Source organism: Liolophura sinensis, chromosome 6 (genome assembly GCF_032854445.1).
Source record: "Liolophura sinensis isolate JHLJ2023 chromosome 6, CUHK_Ljap_v2, whole genome shotgun sequence".
In the NCBI taxonomy this organism is placed as follows: Eukaryota; Metazoa; Mollusca; class Polyplacophora; order Chitonida; family Chitonidae; genus Liolophura; species Liolophura sinensis.
Genome location: NC_088300.1, coordinates 30,143,566 through 30,167,800, shown reverse-complemented (window position 1 = coordinate 30,167,800; position 24,235 = coordinate 30,143,566). Strand labels below are relative to the sequence as shown.

Here is a 24,235-nt window from a genome sequence, read left to right as displayed (position 1 = left end):
TTATGTGACGATTTCAATCAAAACGTCACAAGTTATTCTTTCTAATCTACTGTGTCAAGGTTATTCCATCAAACGCCATCACTCTAAATTTGTTAACTTTTACAATGAGTGCCTTGTATGTAAATATGGACATATTGTCCAGAATCTCTGGCAGTATGCTTCATGATTGTGTCTAATTCCACTGCATTCATCGTATTAAATTAGATCGCCAAGTTGGATATATGACCAGTTGCAATCAAAGCGCAACCGAGGTACATATTCTACTAGCGACAAATTATATACTAGGATGGTAGACGATTTGAATACTCATTTCACTTGTTCACTCAGGACATTCCTTGCGCCTTCCCACATGATTGAAAATTACTGGCTTGATCTCTTTGCACGATGTGGCTAATGTTAAACGTCGTTTTGAGCAATTTTCCTTGGGATTACCCGGAACGGCCATTTTGGTTGAGTGCTGGTATATGAATGTGAATGTATATGAATGCCGTTTTATAAGTGAAATATTCTTGAGTACGGTGTAAAACTTCAATCAAATAAATAAACGCCTGATGACTGAGGAAAGATGTGGCTCAAAATCAAGAGGCCATTTAAAGAATTCATTTGTTTTAAGTTTTTTATCCATTGTTGATAGTTCTACAGATGGATCTTAACTTTTCAGACTTGGATCGTGCACAGTGATAAGCAAGCGTTTGAAATGAATGTGTTAATCAAATAGTGCACGTTATAAAACTGAAGTACAAATATTAAGGACTATATGGAGACACCCCAAAAGGCTTCTTTTGATGCTAGTTATATTAGTTAAAGATTAATTGTTGTAAGAACGTGTGCACTGGTTCAAGGACCACATTTCAGATGCACAAGTACAGTATGTGGAAGCAGTGTAAAGACGCAGATTTCTATTTCGACTTCACATTTTATTAGAAGAACACATCGATCGGACGTGTGGGAAGCAGAAACAGGCTTCAAAGACTTCGGAGTGAAAAAAGTGAAATCTCATCTTAGACAGGTTTCTCGTTTTGATGAATGCTAGGGTGGAGTGGCTAGATTCCTGCAGGAAGCGGAAAATTTACTTCTCGTTTCGGATGAATGTGATCATTCCTCATTGAATCTCGGAAATCCAATGATGTAACAGGGGTAGTGAAGAGGCCTGTATTTATGGCCTGGAGAACTGAGCCTGGAATTGGCAGCAGTGAAGATAAACACATTAGTGGCTGTTTGTCACACCACAGCGGATACATGGCAGACAGTAACTTATATTCGTGATGTGAAATCTTTCATACCCTGGGTGAAGATCGGCCGAAGCATCAGGAACATGCAACTGTGTTATACTGAACCATTTTAGTAAAGGTCGCCCTGAAGACCAGTGCCCTTCTGATTTATTTTTATTTCATTTTCAATCTCTCAAACATAACTGGGACACCCAAGTGACAAATGTCCATCATTTTTGCCTGCATTAAATATGGCTTCCCTCAAGCTGTTTGTCTGGATTTGTTCGGCATTCTAGAATGCATTATTTATTTATTTCCCGCATCTTCATAACGTCTATATGCATGATGTGTTCTTCGTTGATCTATAGATTATACGATACTTATCAAAATATATTTATCACACGCGCAACGTTTCCCTTCATATGGGATTAGGGGGTAAAACCTGAGTAATCGTTTTTTGAACAGAGAGGCGATTAACCTGTGTTTTATGGCATTATATCGATACTGTCAAACGTACGCGTAAATTACGCTTCTACAATGTTGTTTCCACGTCGAGTTTTGATTCCGTCGAAGCATGGGGAGATACAACTTGTTTTAGGAAACCCTGTTAGTTGAATTTTTTACGTGAATTTTTGCATGGCAAAGCTCCATTGAAAACTCGACGTCGAGTTTTATATGGGTTCTTAACATATAAAAAGTCCTGTAGAACAAGCCCATGCCCCCTCCTTATACAAAAAAGACAAAACAAACAAACAAAAAAAAACAACAACAGACATTCAAAGCACTATTTTACCATTTTGTCTTCAGTTCAGTAACTATGATGGACACAGTATCCTGCAAAATTCGCTATTACCACAATCCTTCACTGTCTGTGGATTAACCCTCCAAACCCCATCCATGCGTGCTACCCCAGTTAACCCCAGAACACCAGTGTGGGTCTTCATCAGCTACAAATGACCCAGTGCTGACATGGCGGATAAGCTCTGTCAATCTGATACAGGCTTGTGCCTTCCGATATTGTTTCCACTGATAAAGACAAACCACATCGTTCTACGTATGCACATAATAGGCGGTCGACGATTACGTTGTAGTCTTTTATGCACTTTTAACATTCGTTGAATACAGTATGCATATGTGTGCGTCATAGGTGAGAAAGGTTGTCAGTAATGTATTTATGTGTGGTTCGCTCCTGGCGCAGCATTCATGATTCTGACCACTTTGGTATAAGTATACATGTTTGGGGTTTTCCGTCACCTTCGTATAAATCAAAATAATCTTGATTTGTTTATTTATGTGATTGGTGCAGTACTCAAGATTATTTCACTTATACGACGGCGGCCAGCATTAGGAGGAAACCTGGAAGAGTCCGGGGAAAACCCAATATCATCCACAGGTTCAAAGTAATCTTGAGTATATGGGGTTAAACTCTCAAACAAATAAAGAAGCACACTGCGCCCTGCTGTGCTAAAAATGCTTTCAAATGCGTTTAAGACAGCCATTGAGGGAAATGACCCCGTCTTCCATGAGCGCAGATGTATGTACGCTGACATTTCAGTGACACCTAAAAGTGTTGTGGCAGCCCAACAACAGAACACTTTTGATCAACTGTTAACTCAATCCCTGCCGTCACGAACAAGGTCAGTGAAGCCACTCAGAATGACCTTGTTCTCTTGGCTAGAGGCGACCCACCATCGAAACAAATCATTATCATCATCGATACAAGTAAGGTCCCCCAGGAGAGCCATGGAACTGTATTGGATCTATGAGCTCCACATCTAGGCGCCCACTGATCTCAATGAGAATGACTAGTCGAACCACACTCACCAACCACATACAATGATGTAATGTATAGTTTACTCAGACGGAAATATGTCTTACACCATCCTGTTTCCCAACAGTCGCCAAACTGACTGGACCCTTTAGCAGTTTTTCACCTAAACGCCACCCAGACAGACGATTTCTGGATTTAGGAGATGGTTTTTCTCTCTGAACTTTCATAGTTTATGTTACTCTGTCAGGTAGGGCTCCATATTATACTTAAAGGAGATATAGTGCAGTGTCAATACGACCTGACAGGACTAACGGTGTACAGATGTTGTGAAACTGTTGTTTTTTCATGTGGGAAAAGTAACTACCATGGTGACGATGAGCCGTTCAGCCTTGAATTCTGCATTTTCTATGCTTCTTGTTGCCTATTCTCCATGGGGAATGGGGAATCCTGTCCCCACTGTCACAAGTCATGAACCCAGGCCTTGTATATTTCCCCGCATTCATCCTGCGTTGAATGTTTCTATGTGTCTTGACCTCAGATTCGATTGTGCAGATAATTTTAAACGACAATACCGGTACAAACAATTTGCATGCTTTACACGTTTGAAGCAGTTATATCGGAAGAAGGATTATTCCGCATCAGACAAAGTACTTCTCTTTCCGTTGGACAGCAACAGCCACGTGGAGGACGGGTAAAGTATAGCATCCATCCGCAATTGATGATTACCATAGCTTTTTCCGCACGTCGTATCAAATTAACTTAGACACCTGTATCGGTGTATGAAACACATTACACCATCATATGGTCTGTATCTCCACTGTGCCGTACCCTGGGTCAGCAAGGTGTGTTGGTGTGTGAAGGAAAGTGGGGAGGGAGAGCCGTTTGTACACCGTCTGATTAAGAAATAAAGGTTTCCATTTGGCAGTAAAATCCCTCAGATACATACTGGAAAAAGAAAGTCCGAAAAAATCTTTTAGCAAATAATATTATTAATTTGTAGCATTTTTTCACCCAAGAGAAGATTTATTTCTTTGCTTGATTGGTGCTGTAGAAACAACAAAGAAGACGATAGAGATATAAAGAAAGCATTTCAGAATCAGCTTTAATGATACACTGGTATAAATTTACATCAAAAAAGGAAAAGGCAATAATTCCATAGAAATTGCCTATGGCAAAAAAACCCCGGCAGCTATTTCAGGCATGCGGCAAGGACACCAGAAACAGTAGAATGTCTCTACGATAGGTCAAGGAGGACCGGTCAATGCTTGCCACTTAGCACACATTGCTCTCTTACCTGTAATACAGAATTGCTCAATGCTGCAATGTCGTTTATTAAGAGCTTATTTACATATTTATTTGACTGGTGGCATACCCCATACTCAAGAATATTCCGCTTATACGACACTGGCTAGCATTATGGTGGTAGTAAACCAGACCAGACAGAAGCCGGGGGAAATCCATGATCATCCGCAAGATGCCGGTAGGCTTTCCCATGGACGACCGGAGAGGAAACTAGCATGACCTGGACTTGAACTCAGAGCGACTACATTGGTAAGAGGCTCCTGAGTCATTGGGCTGCGCTAGCGCGCTAACCACTCCTCCATGGAGATACCCCGTTTATGAACAAACTTTTACGTGTATGTTAATGACTGAGCTACTGTCGCATTTGCTTGAAAAATTCTTCATCGACACAAATACACCAGATGGTCTGCTGGAAATACCATTATATGAAACGATGTTAGTTGATAATGTTTAGACAACATAAAAATATGATAAAACAGCACCACAACAACGATGCAATTGTGTGTTTTTTTATGTAGATCTAATTTGGGATGAACTTACTCCTTGATACATAAAATGCAACCCTAGATGTGTGGGTTAGATTAATTATTTGACAGCTTACCTGGCTGGTGGGTTCATCTAGACGTTGTGTTGTACTGACTCGTCGAATTAAAATATGAAATCACATCACTTCGCGATTTGTTGAATTCATGAAATACCGTTTTCCTATGTCAGCTTGTCATATTTTATATTTTATTTGTCATATTACTTCTCAAGTCACATAATTACTTAATTACTTTTGTCCCACGTGGAGTGTTTCTGGACTAAACTTAAGTCAAAAAACTCCTAAGTAAAGTATTATGTTCCTTTAGCAAATTGCTTTTGCTTCAGCGAAAGCACATAAGGAACAAGTTTCGAGAAACCGGATTTAGGTGGTTTGCCATGTACCTGACAAGGTGTGATGTTTTACTTCAGGTTTCTACATCAGTAATACTCAGCAACCGTCATGTCTTTAAGGCAACTAGAAATGGATACAAAATATAACTTACGGTAAATTTGACCGCACTTATGTTGTTGATAATGTCATATTTTTCATGGGTTACTCATTAAGTTGATTGGTGTTTTACGCATTACGATTATTTCACTTATACAACGACCTCCAGCATTATTCTGGGAGTCTGGGGCAAGCCGACGACCAGCTGTAGGTTGCTCCAAGACCTTCCCACGTACGAGCGGAGAAGAAGCCAGCTTGAGCTGGACTTGAAGTCACAGATCCCCTCGGTGAAAGGCTCCCGGGTCATTATGCTGCGCTGACACACCAACAACCAGGCCACTCGAAGACGCCTTTCACGGATTACCATAACCACCAACTGTGACTATTCGAACTACAATTGATAAGCTACGCTTATCAGAAAGTGACCGCACATCACTTGACACAACGCCGTAATGTCACTGTTATACGGTCACCTTCAACTGTAACTGTTACAGTTGTGGTTGGGTCGTATCCGACTAACAGTGTGCTTCTGCTACATGGGTAGAGATTTGCCAGAAGTCAGTGTCCTATTGTAAACTTAATTAATGTATCAGATTTTCAGCATACGGATTATTTCTGTTTCTAGACGAAGTGGGAGTTTTAGGTTTTTCTATCTGCGAGGCAGTTATCCCCGAAACTAGTCCGGATAAGCTATAACGACGTTAATTTTCTTGCTTTGCAGAGTCGGGGCGAGCACCTGCTGTCCGCACAGTTTTCTCGACGGCTTCCTGTAAATCATCTGAATTGGGAAGAAAAATGAGCGTTAATGCCAGCTTTCTACCGCTGCTGGATAACTGGGGGCTTCAGTCTCTGACTTTGCTGAACGAGGACCCACGCGATACCATCGAGCATTTCTTAATGGAGAATAACCTGACGGGCTATGGCCCCAACGTTTCGGATCACATTGGTGAGATAGATATAACCGCTTATATGAAACGATGTGATCGTTCACCTTCTTACCACAGGGATTACACACAGATTATGGGAGTTCGGGTGACTATGGTTGTGCTTTACTGTGCAGTCATGTTTGGTGCCATTGTTGGAAACATAATGGTTGTACTGACGATTACACGTAATGCCTACATGAGAACCGTGACGAACTATTACATATTCAACTTAGCAGTGTCCGACCTTCTTGTTTCTGTGATCGTGATGCCCTTAAAACTCCTGGAGTATACTTCACCGTGCCACTGGCAAGTCTTTGGAAATGATATTTTGTGCTCACTTCAGTATTACCTGCTGCCAATTTTTGTGTTTGCTAGTGATCTGACACTTGTGGCTATTTCCATTGAAAGGTAAGTAATTTGGGGTTATTTTATTGCGTGAAATGTAAATATGATTTATTGTGTATTTGATTGATATTTTATAGCATAAAAGGTAAATATGATTTATTCGTGTATATTTGGTCGCAATGTTATATTATGAGAGGCAAATATGATTTAGTTATGAATTCATAACAACAATACTTCACTTTAATACCAAGCGCTCCAATTCTTAACCGATTCATTTTAAACAAAGGATTTACATCATAGCAGCATGATTTGTTTCAATCTTGTTACTGATGAAAACTAAAATGAATCAGACAGCAAAATAATTTTCTAATTTGATTGTAACAATTGGGAGTAAAAGGTTGTCGGTACATTTTCATTCAGTAAGGGACATGATGTCATTAGAGACCTAATTGGCTTGACAAAGGTAAGCTGTGGATGAGGTTGTGCGATGTCAGCGTTTCCAATTACTATTGAAATTTAAGAGCCACATCTCCAAGTTCAATCCAATTAAAACGCTGAATCAGTGGTCTGATACGGTTGAGTCCTTAATTCCATGATTGGTTTTGCCAATTTGTAATTAGACGCATGCGAATATTCACAACTTCCTCCTAATTTTAAGTTTGAAGATCGTTTCGCAAAAATATATATTACAATTGTGACTGATTTATGAACGCGTTCTAAAAAGTCAAAATCAGAACGTTAAATCTCTCATCCTAGAGTCAAATGTTCCCAGACATGATGGCATTGGGATAAGACACACTCACATCGACAATGGTGTAGGCCAAGGAAAAGGTCTTGAATGTTCCAGTGCCTTGTCTACGTGAAAAGAAAGCTATGCGAGCCGGCCACACATTTTTGGAGAGTTACAACGTTAGAGCATAATTACGTATCTTTATAGCCTTGTTCCACTTCAGAATCCCTCCCTTTTAAGCTTAGCATATTTTGGTTTATACAGAAAAAGATGCCTCTTACTCTTATAATTAAGTCCAGTGGTTCTGTCATATGTTATAAAGCTCTTTCCAACCACAAACTTTGTTACTTGTCACATGAATCTGTGCAAAACATAAACAAATATTTCACTTAGTTCTTAAAAATTTAAACGCATTTTGATTTATACGTCATTGCCTTGTGTACTCATCATACTGTGTACTCATTAACATACGGTACTTAAGAAATAATTGTGCAAGCTATTAAGTTAATTGTGTGGCAAAAGAGAGCGTTTGAGATTCCGTCTTAACTTTCAGTGAATATATTTCATAAAGATCTCTAACACGCCAGGTATGTGGTCTTGCAGATATAAATCATGTCACGTGACGCAGTTATCCGGTATTGGGTCAACTCTGAATGTCCTTAAGTGGTCGAATACAAAAACAGAATAAAAATCCTTATCACAAAAACCCGGTATGTCATTGTCAATTCGCTGACAACAATGAAGATGTTTACACTGAGGCAGAGAGTATCGCATATCGTCGATAAAGCAAGTGAAAAAGCGCAAACTCTCCTCAGTACTGTGGTCGATATCCATTATAACGATGGAGTTGTGAACATAAATGTGCCACTGCCACTCCTTGTGCCATCGCTTGTTTCCCCTCGTTTTTGTAGAAATGGCTAATGTTTGCTGTTTATAACTTTGTTTTTAACTAACTCGGTGTAGCTTAGCGGAACCCTTCAGTACTGACCCATCTTGCATTACACGTAACATTTTCCCCTTCATACAAAGAAAAATGTTTCCTTTCATGATGAAAATGTGTACATTTTCACACGAAATGTGTAAAGTTGATGTGGCGTTGATCTATAATCATTCATTCATTCATTTCCCGAGAGACTATACAGTTTGCGTTTCGTTGCATAAGTTATTGTTGTAAAAATCCGAGTAAAATTCCTGTAGAATGCCAGAATTCGTTGGCTTTCAATAACTGGTTTAGATGATGTTTCTGAGTGAATTTGTCCTCACGGAAACTGTTACAAACATTTTTGGAACCATTTCAGCCTTATAAACGTAAAATTAATTCATATCTTTAACGCTATATACAGTCAACCCTTAAAGAGCTACTTTGGTGCCAAGACTTGTATATCTTAAAAGCAAGGTTAAATGAAAACGATCGAGATAAGCGGACTTATTTTCTTATATTGTGAAAAAAATGCGTTGTATTCCAGCTGCTGTTGTTAGTTTGTGAGGATAACACGGAAACAAAAGTTTTCTGTCATTTCCAGTTTTGCATGGACGTCACCATCACCGACGTATGAAGTCACTCCAGCATAACTGCCTTACTCGACGTCATATCAGCCTGATTCATCGTCACATAAGGAATATTTTGACGTTACATCATGACAATTTTACGGAAACTCCCAAAGATTTTGTTTTTGAGGGCTCCTCGCTTAGAGTGGTTAAAGATCTGAAATAGAGTTATTCATCGTAAATGTTTTTGAACCGTGGTGCTAGCTACATTCTGTAGCGTATCCTTCATGTCAGTTTAACATTTCCGACTAGCCTCTCTAAGGAATCAAGTAGCACTTTAAACTTAAACATCTTCCCCCTAAAATGATTATGTTGTTGTTGTCCCAACTTATGAACATTATCCGTAAAAATAGAAGAGGGCATTAACCCATGAAACAAAATGTCTCCCCTTCAGTGTATAGCCATTACTGGTGTTCAAGGTGTCGAAAAGGAGGTCGATTGTTGAGTGACTGGACTGTCAGATACTTACAGTCCATGTAGTCAGAAAGAATGACTGCTGCAAGACACAATTTGCTTCAGTTGGTTAGCTGTAAAGAAATTAAATACACTTTTTTACCTTCTGTTTCTTTGTGGTTTGTAGTAAGTCTGTATTTCCCGTTTCACATGATGGACAACATTAGGTGACGTAACAATGCATGTATCTTTAATCTAAACAACGACGTCTAACATTGGGAAAACCACACAGGCGCTGACTAAAGTCGTGGTGTAACCCTATGCCAAATTACATTTCAGGTCGTCAACATAAAAACAAAAACTAATATCCAAAGACCTGTTTTCCTAACCAAATTATAACCATAAGGCATCTTTATGCGTCCATTTTAAGGGAGATATTACTTTTTGCAGGCTCTTTGCAAGATTTAGGATAACCACCACTTCTACAGGCATCTTGCACAAGAAACCATTCATACGTTCATAACTAAAACAAACGGCCCGGATAGCACAGTTTGTAGAGCGTCCGCTTCGGGACCGGTAGATCCAGGATCAATCCTTGATCGAGTCACACCTAAGACTTTAAAAGAGGAGTGAGTGCTTGTTTTTTAACGTCGTACTCAACAATTTTTCAGTCACATGGCGACGAAGGAATCATTAGGGTGCATGCACGTGTAATGTGCCTCCTTGTTGCAGGACGGATTTCCACCGCTCTTTTATTTAGTGCTGCATCACTGAGATGACGTACCGAAGGCAAGTAAGCCGCCTCGCCCGAGCCATTATACTGATACGGGTCAACCAGTCGTTGCACTATCCCCTTCATGTTGAACGCCAAGCGAGGAAGTTACAACTTCCTCTTTTAAAGTCTTAGGTGTGACTCGACCAAGGATTGATCCTGGATCTACCGGTCCCGAAGCGGACGCTCTACCAACTGTGCTTTCCGGGCCGGTCTTTAAAAGAGGAATTTGTAACTTCCTCGCTTGGCGTTCAGCATGATGGGTATAGTGCAACGACTGGTTGACCCGTATCAGTATAATAGCTCGGGCGAGGCGGCTTACTTGCCTTCGGTAAGTCGTCTCAGTGAAGCAGAAATCCGTCCTGCAACAAGGGAGGCACATTACACGTACATGCACCCTAATGATTCCTTCGTCGTCATATGACTGAAAAATTATTGAGTACGCCGTTAAACCCCAAGCACTCACTCACTCACTCATACCTAAAACAGTCCCACTAAAAGAACAGGGTTACAATACCACATGATTAAAAAGAATGGCCGCTATGAGTTCAAGTCCAGCTCATCCTGGTTTCATCCCACAATAATGCTGGACGTCGTTGTATAAATGAAATATTCGTATGGCGTAAAACACCAATGAGGAAGCGCTGCGAATCAGTTTAACTATGTCACTGGGTATTAATTAAACGGTATGCAGATAGGTGCATTCTACTTTAATTATTCTAAATTTCTGGTCAATTGATTTTTATCTTTCCAGATGATGGCGTGGTTCTTGATTTGGTCGCTGATAAGGCTAACTAATGGGCTCGAACAATGATGTAATATAGAGTGGGCCATCACCACACTTTGATAAGAATCACACTGCCACGGTAACTACATTGTAACACAACTAAGCGTTTTCCATCCTGAACAAATAGGCCCATATTGGTTCAAATATTCGAAGAAAAAAATGAAACAGTAAGTTAAATCGTTATTTCTGCTTCAAACTTGCGTAAATTTGCGCCAAAAAAATCGTAACCATAAAACCAAAAATCAATTACAAACTCTGTACTTTCAAAGCCCAAATGTGAAAAACGGACAGTCATTTCATTCAGCAAAGCATCACACTTTTGTCAGGGTAGAAATAAATGATTTTGGCCATGATGTGTGTGAGTATAAATCATACTTATGCGGGACGTGTTCACAATTTCAGCAAACTGCCAGCAGCCTCGAGCTCAGAAAGTTGGCGCCTGCCGCATAAGTGAGATTAATACTACATGTGTAAAGTACATCACATCAAAAATCGGTTTATTTTAAACTGGAACTTAAGTTTGTTTGCGAAATGCCTCGGTTTTGGCATTTCTGTCATATTTCGACGGTGACTTTCTGTGGAAAGTTGGTCGTTTATTGCACAATCGTCCGTTTATCCAGCGTCCGTCGTGTTCAACTGTTTCTTGTTTTTATTTATTTGATCGGTGTTTTAGGCCGTATTCAAGGACATTTCTGTTATACGACGGCGACCATCATTATGGTGGGTGAGAGGGGGTCTCGTTGTTTGTCATCACAGATAAGAAAGACAACTCTTTTTTAACACCAACGAACAGACACGTTCGCAATATTGCCTGCTATGCTGTTTCAAAATCATTCCCAGGGACGCATAAGAGCTTGCTTTCTATTGACTGCAAAGGGATGGATTGACAGAATACCGTTTTCTAACCATACCTAAAGAAAAACGAACGATCGAACACTATAGAGTCTAGTTTTAAAGGAGAAGAAAATTTAAATATCAACCAAACACCATTGAAAAGAGTATGCATTTCGTTGCAGGTGCATGCCAGAAAAAATCTAATATGTACCTCAAGTTGATAAATTATAAATAAAGTCAGCGCCAAAAGCCTCTGTGGGCGACTCCATTTTTTCTATGAACTAGTCCTGAAGTCTTCTGTGTTAAGAGGAGAACTGCCGTCGAAAACCGCCGAAGTGCAGTTCGTACATTTCCCGTAGAACTCTTCTTCCCAGAAGGTAGCGAACAGTACAGTTCGTTTTCCGCTTGACGATCGGGAAACCGGAATGCTGGACATAGGTTCCGAGTTTACACGAACAAGCCGGCAGTTTTAATGACTCTCACTGGCTGAGGGGCAACACACCCCCAGCGTAAATTACAGGGTGTTAAAGATGGAGGACGCGATGGACTCAGCGATTTATGCCAGCTTTGCCGTATTCATGCTTTACGTGTATGTCGAGGAAAAATCGCAAAGTTATGTAACAAGCGCCACAAGATAGACAAAAATGTGCTCTTTTCAGCCTATACTGTCATGTTTTTTTAAGTTTTGTTCTCCTATAACAGTGGTGCGTACCCAAATGCTCAGTATACTTATTGTGTTGCCATACTAAAACTCTATGCCTACAGCAGACATAACCGCACATTCAGTCACAGTTTTCTGAAGTGGTAAATGCTTGGCACTTGCATAAATAGTGCGCACCAGTTGGTGAAACAATAGGAATGTCCAGTATAAAGTCCCCCGCATGAACTAACTCGAGGTTGAACCTGGGTCTCCATCTTTCGACACTAAAACACTAACCTCTTGAGTTTAACTTAAGTTCAGTTGTGATTAAGCTTTAAGTACTTTGCGTGCAGTGCTGTCATTTTCCATCCCCTTGTACTAAAAAGGTTAATCATGGAATATTTCTTAAAACATTGTCAAAGATTTGAACGAGACCAAAGCTGTCGCATTTGGCGCGTCCGACATAATGGTATTGAAGGGTTGTAATCCATACAAAAAATGAATGACACTTAGATAAAGAGATTAATAGTCCCTAATTCAGCGTTGGCTTTTTTTTATACACAAGGGTTTTAACATGGTGCAGTATTTTCTTACTATAACTCAATGGGGTTTTAAAGATCGAAATCAAAATGCCATTGCCTTCTTTGATGGTAACGTTAGAAGGACATGTCCTACGTGTTTTATGAGAATAACACCGCCTCTGAACTTCCCATCATCCCCGCGAGCAGACACTAAACTCACGACAAACAGAGGTTGATAATTGACGTCGTGTGGCGAAAACAGACACGCTGTGGATCGAAATCGATGCGTTCCCCTAAGGCTTGCCATTTGTGGTCCCAACATCAGGAGAAAAACAGATGGCTAATTTTTCTTGCTAATGAACGCTTTCTAATGTTTATGTTGGGGATTTATATTTAGCTTTGTCTTGTTGATTGGTCAAAGACCAGGGGCGTTCAGATTATTCCCAACTGGACGGTCCTGTCCAACAGCGTGGATCGTTGGCCACGATTTATTAATTTTCAGTGCCATATTTAAGATGTTAGATTCCCTATTACTTTAAATTCGTGAGTCAACTTACCCCCCGTCGAGATTGTAATCACAACAATTACTGGACATTAAGGGGAGTCGCTGCCCGGAAGGAGCTGTAATGGCTAGTCCTGAAGGATCAATCGGTGGTCCATCCGTGCCGTATTGAATTCCACCGTGTGAGGCTTTGAATTACAAAACTATCATCAGGTAGACTGCTGTGGGGAATATTCAGTGCACGTACACGACACGTATGCAATGAAACGGGCGCTTTATCGTCAACAAAAAGGAAGATGGCTAATTTTTTCTCCAACGTCTGTACTCAGAAGATAACCTGATCGAGTATTTGAGCAGTAAATGTAACAGTACACTTAACAATCTACTACATTGCCATTTCAAGAAAGATGTTTGTTTTTGCGGTCGTCTACCCTATGCCAACATCAAATATTCCTAAACTAATTATACATTCTTGAGTATGGAGTAAGCACCAATGAAATAAATAAACTAATTATATCTCGTACCACAAGTGCCAGGTTTTACGGGAGGTGGGGGGATGGGTGAGAGCGAATCAAACCCGTGGACATAAAAACAAACCCCGCACCTCAACAGCTACATGCACGTAATAAACCTTTGCAAAAGAGACTTTTATTAACCTGGTAAAGTACATTTATTAGAAGTGAGACCCATTGAGGCGTAAATGTCTGTTAATACAACGCCACCCTTGTGAATACTTAAGCCACATGGGGTGTATATTCTACATCCTTTCTAACATGCCTCTTCCCACAAAGAGTAGGAATACGCAGGTTTCGAGATATGACGTCACGACAACAGAGTGACGTCCCTTTGTTATATAACGTCGTCGCTTTACGGCACAGTAGGGCCAATCTGGTAATTTTAACATAGGTGGTATATAGACTATAGAGTACTAATTAAAAAGCATTAGACTAATCTTCTGAATCTTGTTTTTGGATGGATTTGGGTTCCCAATATTGCAAAAATAATGATGTTATCCCGGTACTTTGATCTAAACACGATCAGTGCCATGTTATAAGATAGGCAGTTTGCCCTACCGCACCGTAAAGTGGCGACGTCATTTTCCAATAGGACGTCACTCTGTTGTCGTAATGACGTAACTCGAAAACTGCGTATCACACTAAGTTAATCCGTACTCTCCAGTAACTAATCCAAGGATAGGACATCAAGTTCGATTGAGAGGTTTAATATCTGTACGATCCACAGTTGTATGAAGAACGAATGGGTTGTATGAAGAATGAAGACTACAGAAATGGACGAAAGAGCATGTTAAAAGAATAAAAGTAAAAGAATAGCATGGCTGTTTACAATATACACAATACACTATTTATGCAGTCTAAAACATTGCAATAGATTTGTCCAACGTTGTTCCCTTTTGATATAAGAGAACTTAGAGTTACATCCCTGCTTCAATAAACGGACTATATTTTACACGTGACAGTACGCAAAACCTCATTACTAGTATATGTGTTACTACGCGTCTATGTAGCAGAGGTAATGCTAACATTGTGTACAGTGGGTTAAGACCCAACGCAGTTCTCAAGATATTACTTTTAACTAATAATACGACATATTTATGCATTTATACGTACAAAGTGTACTGAATTTTAGTTATACATATAACGAAGAAAAGGACTTTCTTCAAAATAAACAGAAATTACCCCAATTTAAACAAAAGGAAATCCGTTTCGTCTTCCTTGTGGTGAACCAGGTAAATATAACCGCTGTGAACTGAAGGCTATATATCTGAAATTGCAGTCTGTTAAATTCAAGGACCTGGATGAACTTTGATTCTTAATATAGAACGTTCTCACAGCGATGGTTGCTACATTTATGAGAAAGTTGCACAACCACACCGGCGAAAGTTCACAGGCTGCGATTTGGCATGTTACCTCCAAGGTAACACGACACCTAAACCTACATTGGGTGAAAGAAACTGTAAACGGATTACGTATGTTATAATACACAAATTATGAAATGTCACTTGGCACAGAAACACACTCTATCACAGAAGTTACAGTACACTTTCAACAACAGCGGTTGAATATGCGAAAACGTTTCGATATAGCAACTTGAGCTACACACTTCAGTTAACAAAATATTTTTTATCGAATACTTGTGCGATGCAGCGAGGCCTGACTTCATCGTCTGTCTTATGTATATGATTTCAAGGCATTTAAAACCAGACTGGATCGGATTTGCATCTGTGCTAAAATCATTTCTACCTTTAATGACCGCCTCAACAAAGTTAGTACAGTATACTTTAGCCACCCTAACTGTCCGTCTGTCTGTTATGGAGAAATTTAAGATAGCTGGTACGACGTTAAACTCTAAGCACTCACTCACCTTATTATCTGATCATGTCCACATAAATACTGAATCCATATTTAAGAGGAATTCATTCCTCCGAAATATACGCAGAGTCATTTTCAGGGTAAACTGGTATAAAATGAACGTAATCGCACAAAGTGACAATGAGCGATACAAACTCCAAAATAGCATCTTAAAAAATAGCAAGTGGTGATGCACAAATGCTCTGTACAGAAAATGGAGTACAATTGACGATTGTCGAATATCGTGAAAGCCTAAATCTCCAAACCCAGCAAAATCCTTTACAGTGGATGACAGTAAATATGACAACTCTCAAATGGACTTGTGTAAATGACTGCTTACAAGTGGACTTGAATGAATGACTGCTCAGATGTGGACTTGAATAAATGATTGCGAACAATAAAACTCCGTCGCTCATATCCATAGACTAACGTAAAAGAAAATTCTGGATGGTTTGACCGTAAACATGTTTACAACACGGATATATTTTTGCAGAATGTATACCCTATGACAATGACACTAAACCCATAAACACCCAAGCCTCGAGAACGCTAGGCTGGACTACAGTGCAGGCTATAACATACACAGAGAGAAAAATGTGAGTCAGACACTGATAAATAAAGAAATATAATACAATGTTTAAAAACGGGGCTCGTAACAATAGATTTGGTTTGATTATCCTTACTCATTAGAAATTTCTGGCCAATTGATGATAAACCACTCACAACATGGCCACACGCGTGATTTTATTACATGTGTATGCTTGGGATTTTATTTACATTTATCTGACTCAAGACATGCATTTGCTCAAGACTATAAATATCATCTCTACGTGATACCAAAAATATTCCTTTTCTTTACCTGTAAAGATCTAATGCAGGTGAAAATGAAATGATATTGGAACCTCTTTATTATTGACCAAGGAATAAAGTTGAAGTTATATAGAAATAATTCTTACTTTTGTTACCACAAGGTGACCAGGCCCCGGTGTCAAGAAGCGAACTTGGATTTAAGTCCAAATTTGAAATCACTTTAAAAATACATAAAAATCTAAATTTTGGGAAAGTTATTGTAGAGCTAGTGTCAGCTAAAATAACGGAATGGAACATACCAAGTTTCATGATTAAAATTTTGACAAGCGTGTAACGCCACAATATGGCTGAAACATTGCCGATTTTGCATTAAACCATAATTATTCATTTGGCTGGCGTCTAAGGCTACTTCATGATCAAAGGACAAGAAGCCTGACACCCGAACAAAAACTGTTCAAGAATGCATTAAACGTTAAGAGTTAATCACCTATTCAGTCTTGATGTATTCGATTTGTCTTTTCATATATAAAACCTTTGTTGTTGATTTGTTTCAGATACTACGCCATAGTCCATCCTCTAAGTGCAATGAAGGTTCACAGCAAATCACGGACGTGTAAAATAATCGCCACTACCTGGGTGATCCCTATCGTCATTACCTTGCCCTATTTGTATTGCCGGAGTTTCCCGGCAGTCATCGGCAGTGAGTTGGGAACAGTGGCTCGAGTCATTTGCAATGACAAATTTGACGAGATAGATGTTGCACTCTATGGGGAGGCTAGTCGAGGAACTGGGCAGTTTCGAAGAGCCTATTTTCTCTTTCTTTTTTTCAGCATGTACGTAGTTCCCTCGGTGGCAATTAGCGCAACGTGCATCAGAATATCCGTATCCCTGAGTAAACCGGTAGTCATTAAGAGACAAGTATCGAGGAGGCGGGAAATGGCCAGCCGTCATGAGGAAAACAAAAGACGGGTATGGTGAATAGAACTTGAAGACAGGGCTTTGTACCATTGAGAAGAAACCTTGAAATCAAACAGGCGGATGGTGGGCTTCAAAAATTCCTCATTTTGAGATTTGAGATCATTTAAAAAATTTCTCCAAGGGAATTATCCCAAGCTTTCCATCGGCTGTAATTCTGTGGGTGTTTTTTTATTTATTTGTGTCCGTCTAACTTATACGGGAAAAAGTCTATTTTCATAAAAATCGATCCGTCTACAGCAACATGAAAGACATTATTTACGGATTAGTGGGTGGTCCCTCTTGTGATGGCATTAAAGCAAAAGTATTGTATTTTTCCATCTAAATTACACAAAGTGAAATAGCCAATAATCTTCCACGGCATCTCCCTTAAAGCTAGTAAAGTCGGCTGGTCAGATACCAAAAGGTAGATATTCACAAAACAAACCAAAACTAAAATGTCGCAATTGTTTCATTGGCATACTGCATTGGAATATATAGATAGCATGGATTGACTGAATTTCCGTTTTATATCCCAAAACGTACCTCCTACCATAATGCTGGCCGCCGTCGTATAAGTGAAATATTCTTGAGTACGGCGTAAAACGCCAATCAAAAAAAATAAATAAAATAAATATAGCCCAAAATGTCCGGCACAATTTCCACTTGTTCAAGGGGTAGAGGAGACCAGTTAATCACATGTATATCCCATTTTCCTGTTATCTTCATACTGGATGACACTGGCTGTCTCGTTGTAGATGATCCTTGATGAGTTACATTATGAAACAGCAACTCTCTGTCTTCAATTCGAATATATGAGACAGACCCACGAGGAATTACTTTCCTATAAGACGTCGTGCAATCATAGCCTTCTAAGAGTATCTTTGTCTAGGTTATATTTGAAATGGGGGAGTCGTGAGGGTACAAAGAACTGGCGCTAGAACTGAGACATCTGTGTAGGAGGAAAGTTTCAATTGACGCAGATGTTTTCTTATTTAGCCCATAATAAGCCTAATGCTTCAATTTTCCGCCTTACCCCAACTCGACTGTTTCCTGTTTGAACTGAGTGTGTCTAAACCATTTTATTTACCCTGGAAATGGGAGAGTTCCGGCCTATCGGTGATGACCTATTTACACAGAATATTTCAGAACATTCCAAGGTTTGAAATTTGATCGTGATTATTTCGCTAGTGATTTTTTTAGGATTGTCTAGTTCTGTCTCAACATCATCATTATTTGATCTTATAAAGTCTTGAAATAGGCATAGCAGGGACTAATGTTTTCTATACATTTGCATAGTGTTCACCTGGGGCCAACCCTTAAATTATGGTTAGTTTGCCTGCCAGTAAAACCCACGTAGCATCGAAGGCAGACATCTCTTTTTTGAATCCAGGAAGACCGGCTATGAGGCTGATGTCATCTGGATGTCATCTTGTCAATGGTAGCCTAGGAGACTGGTCATTTTTCCGTCGCTATGCCACAAACAGACATATCCATTAAAAGAGTGCGAGCTTAAAGATCTGGTTAGACGGACGCGCCACGCTGCGCTCGAGATTATTTTTCCCTCCAGCATATAGTTAAACTCCAGCCAAGATTTCCTTTTAACAAGAAAGTTAACAAGAAAATGTGTTAGAATTAAACACCACAGCAGACTCCAAACTTAGCGAATAGTTCCAAGTTCCAGTTTCCAGTAACCCGTATATAAGTAATGGGTGAGTTGTATTTGTAGATTTGTTTATTTATTTATTTCTTTGATTAGTGTTTTACGCCATTCTCAAGAATGTTTCACTTATAAATACGACTGCCGCCAGCAATATGGTGGGCGGAAATCGGGCAGAACCCGGGGGAAACCCACAACTATCTACAGATTGTTGGAAGATCTTCCCATGTACGACCAGATAGGAGGTCAGTGTGAGCGACCGCATTGAAGAGAGGCTCCTGCGTCATTGCGCCGTGCTGGGGCGCTTAAATCTCGGTCACGGAGGCCTCCATTTGTAGACTTGATGCCCTTATTTTAAAGCATATCAGACTCTACTTGTTAACTTAATTGCAAGGTTTGTAATAAAGCAAAATGGAATGTCTTGAGTAAAAAATTCGATTTAGGATATTAAACTGAATTTACCTCTGACTGAAAAATTGTAACGTGCAGCTCCCATAACCTTAGAGGAAATATAACAATATCTAAAACCTAAACTACCAATACATACTGTTGAAATGTTCAGTCTGATGTTATCGTTATGTTTTCTGTTGCGCTGGAATGGCTTTTGTTAAATCTACAAATAGGCTTGAGATTGTCTGGGGGAAGTTCTATCGTCAGGTGAATGTGTCACAACAGATGAAGTCATAGTCACTTTCTCTCTGGAAAAGGAGAATGAAAAGTTGATCAGAGAATATAAACAAACTAGCTTATTTTAACGGGAATTCTGTTTTAACAAAATACTGTTAAAACCGTCCGTATCGGGTCGTCCGACTTTAGCTACCGTCAGGAGCGTGGTCAGCATCTCCTCAATCCCCACAGCGCCAAGGGCTAGCTTCTGTTGGGGTAGAATCAAAATAGAATAGAGGTCATTGGTCACACAGCTACAGCCTCTAGGTCTTATACCTGCTAACACCCAACGTTATCCAGGTGCTGTACATCAGTCTCATAAAATGTTCTTAACGAAAACGGTTTAGACAAATGTCAACTGTTGTACAATACATCAGTGGTCAGATACTTAATCAAAGAGTCAGTACTCTTAGACTGTAGATGTGAAACAGGACCATCCCTTATTCATATCTGGACAATAAGTACACGTAAGACTTGTTTCTGCAGATGGTACGCTTTTTGTCGCGATGCGTCACCACACACAGCCCTCTATTCCTGGAAGCCAATTCCACTCAGACATCCAAAAGTGCGGAAAAACTAAACTGACATGGCGAAATATTTGCTGATAACCTCCCTTTACACAAAACTGTATGGCACAATAAAACTCGCGTTTCATGATACTGATACGATGGTTTCTTAGACGAGTTAACAACACTAAACTAGTTGCGTTGTCCACAGTTGGTGTGCACCCTTTGCTTAGAGATTATTATATACAATAGCCATTGACTCTAGATACACTTGACAATGTAACAGCTTGCCGAATTATTTGCCTGTTTTCTTCTCAAGCAACAGCACAGTTTTCATGAACTGTGGTTCTGTAGGCTAAAACAATGTAAACAACACCATAAATAGGAAAGTATCCTGCGGGAAGGCAAAGACAGTCTGTTGTAAGACACCATTCAATTTAGTTTAATTGGGATATCTGGGTTCAATCTGGAGTCGGTTTGTGCCTTGGGCTGTATATGGTAGTGACAATGTTAATATTTCCTCACTTAGCTCTCATCGTAGAGATTAAAGCCAAGTGCTGGTACACTTGGTGTCATTGTACTTTGTCTGCACGATGTAGTCTTGTCTTTCTGCTTCCTTTGTGACTTTCATGTCAACTAGCGGTAAAACCAGAGGTCACTTTTCCAAACGTTCGAAAAGCAAAATTTATCATAAAGCTGATGAATGACGTTGTTTAGGTGAAACCGGGACAAAGCAACGGGATTATACAACGAAAGTTACCAAATTAACTATTGAAGTAATTAAACGTGACAGTAAGAATATATCCCTAACTGAGGTAATCTGACACTAGGCCGTACTTCACCGTTTACATACGACCACAATATTATAGCTGCTCTAGTTGTATTCTCTTTAGATTTTACTTTTGTGAAAATGTCGCTAACCTGCTGCAAGGCGACAACATCACCAAATGGCTTAAGTATTGATCAGTGCAAAGTTAAACCTCAGAATGCATTCATGCGTTTTTACTCTGTGAATCTGTTTTAAATGCTCTCGCATTCTGTTTGTTTCAGGTTGCCTTGATGGTGATCATGATAGCAATAACCTTCATCCTGGCATGGTCCCCATTTTACCTGACCACAGTCGTCAGCCAGCTTCAAGAGGATAGCTTTCTCCGTGAAGGCAACTTCTTCTTTACAATGCTTTTAACGCATTGGTTTGGCTTTCTTAACAGTTGTCTGAATCCATTTGTTTATAGCGCAATGAGTGACAAATTTCGCCGAAATTTTAAGCAGATAATATTTTCCTGCTTTGCTTGCTTCTCTTCAAAAAGGGTCCGTCGTTACCAAAACTTCATTTCAGGGAGACTGTCAAACATGTTTGGTTCGTTGAGGAGGCGTAGCTCCGAGATGGATACTGTTGCCACCGAATTCCGCCTAAGCAGAGACAAAGTAGTGCCGGAAGAAACAGAGCTTGTTGTTCGGAACTCGAGGCTTTTGCGACAAAACCACCAAACGAAGCAAACTTCACAATTTGAACTGCACGCTTTCAAGGAGCAGCAAATTACTTTACTGGAATCATCTCAACTTACGGCTCTCACCTGAATTATCTGCTTGTCATGTAGTTTGGTTTTGTCATTCAACTAACATAAATCAGCTTACTTACATAACGTCATTCTTTAACATTATATTAATTATTTTTCAGTAAAGTCGTCTGCATTCCATAGCTAGCTTTATATATAATTCTTCATGATTCGTGATGTCATTTGCTAACTATTGGTAATTTAACAATTTGGGGACTTTTTATTATTATTCTTTTATAGCACACAGTTGTATGTTGCAAATGTGTTTGCAAGTTTACCACAAACGCCTGATTTTTTTTCTAATTTTTATCAGCGATGTAATATTTGTGTATTTTCTATTAACCTCCATTAACGAGGTCAACACCAGCACTATGGCTAATAAATCTATTTTTGGTCATTTTCAAATTGCTGCTTTCAGATGTCTTTCGACACGTTCGTGTTACTCCTACTCTGATAAGCAAATCTGCAATCGATTATATTTCATTTCAAGGCAGTAAGTGAATTAACTTAATCAAAGTGTCGCACACTAATTGATCGTCCACCTTTGAAATCTAATTTTAACACAAAAAGGATTATTCCATTCCAAAGTCACAAGGCTGACCGTTGCACCTTAGAACGTTTGCCTGTTCCAAGTCTGTTATACGATATAAAATTCTGTTATATTTCATAGGTAAGGAGGCCAGGTTACACCTAAAAATCGAAAAATAGAGCAATAATAGGAGGTCTTATATGGTTATTCTACCATGTGGCAATGCGCACGAATGTCTAGATTTTGACGCTGGTCAGAGCCTCTCGGTTGCTGTATTTGTCACGTCCACCGAGGTTAACCACTAAGTGTGGAAGAATGAGCCTGTGCCCACGGCTTTGTTCTCATCAATTCAAGTCCCTCCTTTTGATAGCTGGATGGCTGACATCCTCCAGCGATGGTTGACTACACTAAAAAATCAATGAAACTGTCTGTCACTTATTTTAATTGTTACACTGGTACAGTATACCTACTGGGCTGACTTACTGTTGTATACAGCGATTGAGCTAACAGTCAATAAAATCAAACTACGAAATGAAACAAAGCAAGAAACAAGTTGTCGTCAGTCGTTCCGGGGTACCACTGAAATTTAAAAAAAAAAAGGATATAAAAAGAGATAACTTTTCAATAAACTGTGAAGACAGGGCAATTTGGTAAATGGTAGCTATAGTGATTCTCAAGCATTCTTTAGGTGCATATTTAAGCAGAACTTTCATATAACGTCTTTTCGCGGTAGTGCTTTTGACAACACTATGTGTTTTAAACGCCATATGCCATTTACTTATCTGTTAGTTAAAAAAAAAACATTTTTCAGCGTGTGAAAGAATGGCAAAAGAATCCCGTCTTTTCGTATAGGCATCTTCTGCAACACAGGTTGAACGCCAGAGACAGTATTTTTGTTAAGGGCCCATCCATTTACATCTATGGGTTTGCTTCTGTACAGGACAAGAGTGGCAGTTACACATTTGTTCCTAACCAGTCTAGTTAGCTGCGTCTAATACAAGTGTCTTCACTTCCGCCGTGGCGTTAAAGTAGGGGATGTTTATATACCTGGAAGAGCACAGTGAATTACTTCCAATCACTTCGCCCATATATCTGATATACATGTACGTGATATAAATGAACAATTCATGTACTGCACATTTAACCCTAATTAAAAAGAAATGAAATTAGGAGAAATATATTAATAGCAATTCTGGCCAACAACCAGGTGTCCAGTGGTTAAATACCAGCGATTAGTACGATCAACTGACATAAAAAAAGCTGTTGTGAGAATTCACTAGTCTGATCATCTCAAGGTGGATGGAATAGATGGCGTTCAGCAAAGCTATCAACATAATTTACCACAATAGGATCGATCTTAAAAGAAAAAAATCAAAATTAATCAGTATTCAGTACAAGAAAACTGAGCAAATATTTTATTAAATAATGCTGGTAGAAATCTCACAACTTCAGTACCGACTTCAGTTTGGAAGTGCCCCAATATTTGACTGGCGAACAACTCTGGTTGCTTCACGAACTTCAACTGGTGAGAAATTCATAGGGAAAGTTGGGTATGTCGTTATTGAATTTAGTGCTGTCTATTCAAGTCCTTGTACAATTACTGCCTAAGGACATTTCGCATTTGCTGTGTTCGATAAGTGTTGTCTAATCGAATGCAGCGAAACACACAGGAAAGCGGATTAAACCATAGCGACGACCAGCGTGGTAATTGGGCTTAATTAAGATGGAGTCAGGCTGAATAAAAACTGATAAACTGGCAGAGAATTTTCATTGTAGGAATGTCCAAGTACTTGAGTCTACATCGGCTTCAAAGCGGTATACTTAAATACTGTATGTAATTAATGAATTATTTATTTATTTATTTGATTGGTGTTTTACGCCTTACTCAAGAATATTTCACTTATACGACGGCGGCCAGCGTTCTTGT

The 24,235-nt window shown here is 39.4% G+C and overlaps 1 protein-coding gene across 1 annotated transcript; it reads left to right on the top strand.

Moving 5' to 3' along the window:
* Nucleotides 1-6,052: 6,052 nt before the first annotated feature.
* On the top strand, nt 6,053-21,801 carry LOC135467081 (QRFP-like peptide receptor). Its single transcript, XM_064744841.1, has 3 exons — nt 6,053-6,591; nt 16,989-17,403; nt 21,271-21,801. Exons 1-3 carry the CDS (start codon nt 6,053-6,055, stop codon nt 21,799-21,801), a joined length of 1,485 nt encoding a protein of 494 aa, XP_064600911.1.
* Nucleotides 21,802-24,235: the final 2,434 nt, after the last annotated feature.

Excerpts from the sequence above, each read along its gene's own strand:
- LOC135467081 (XM_064744841.1), top strand. The coding sequence starts at position 6,053 with ATGAGCGTTAATGCCAGCTTTCTACCGCTGCTGGATAACTGGGGGCTT. Across the intron at positions 6,592-16,988 it reads GTGGCTATTTCCATTGAAAG|ATACTACGCCATAGTCCATC; the intron begins GTAAGTAATTTG and ends GATTTGTTTCAG. Across the intron at positions 17,404-21,270 it reads ATGAGGAAAACAAAAGACGG|GTTGCCTTGATGGTGATCAT; the intron begins GTATGGTGAATA and ends TGTTTGTTTCAG.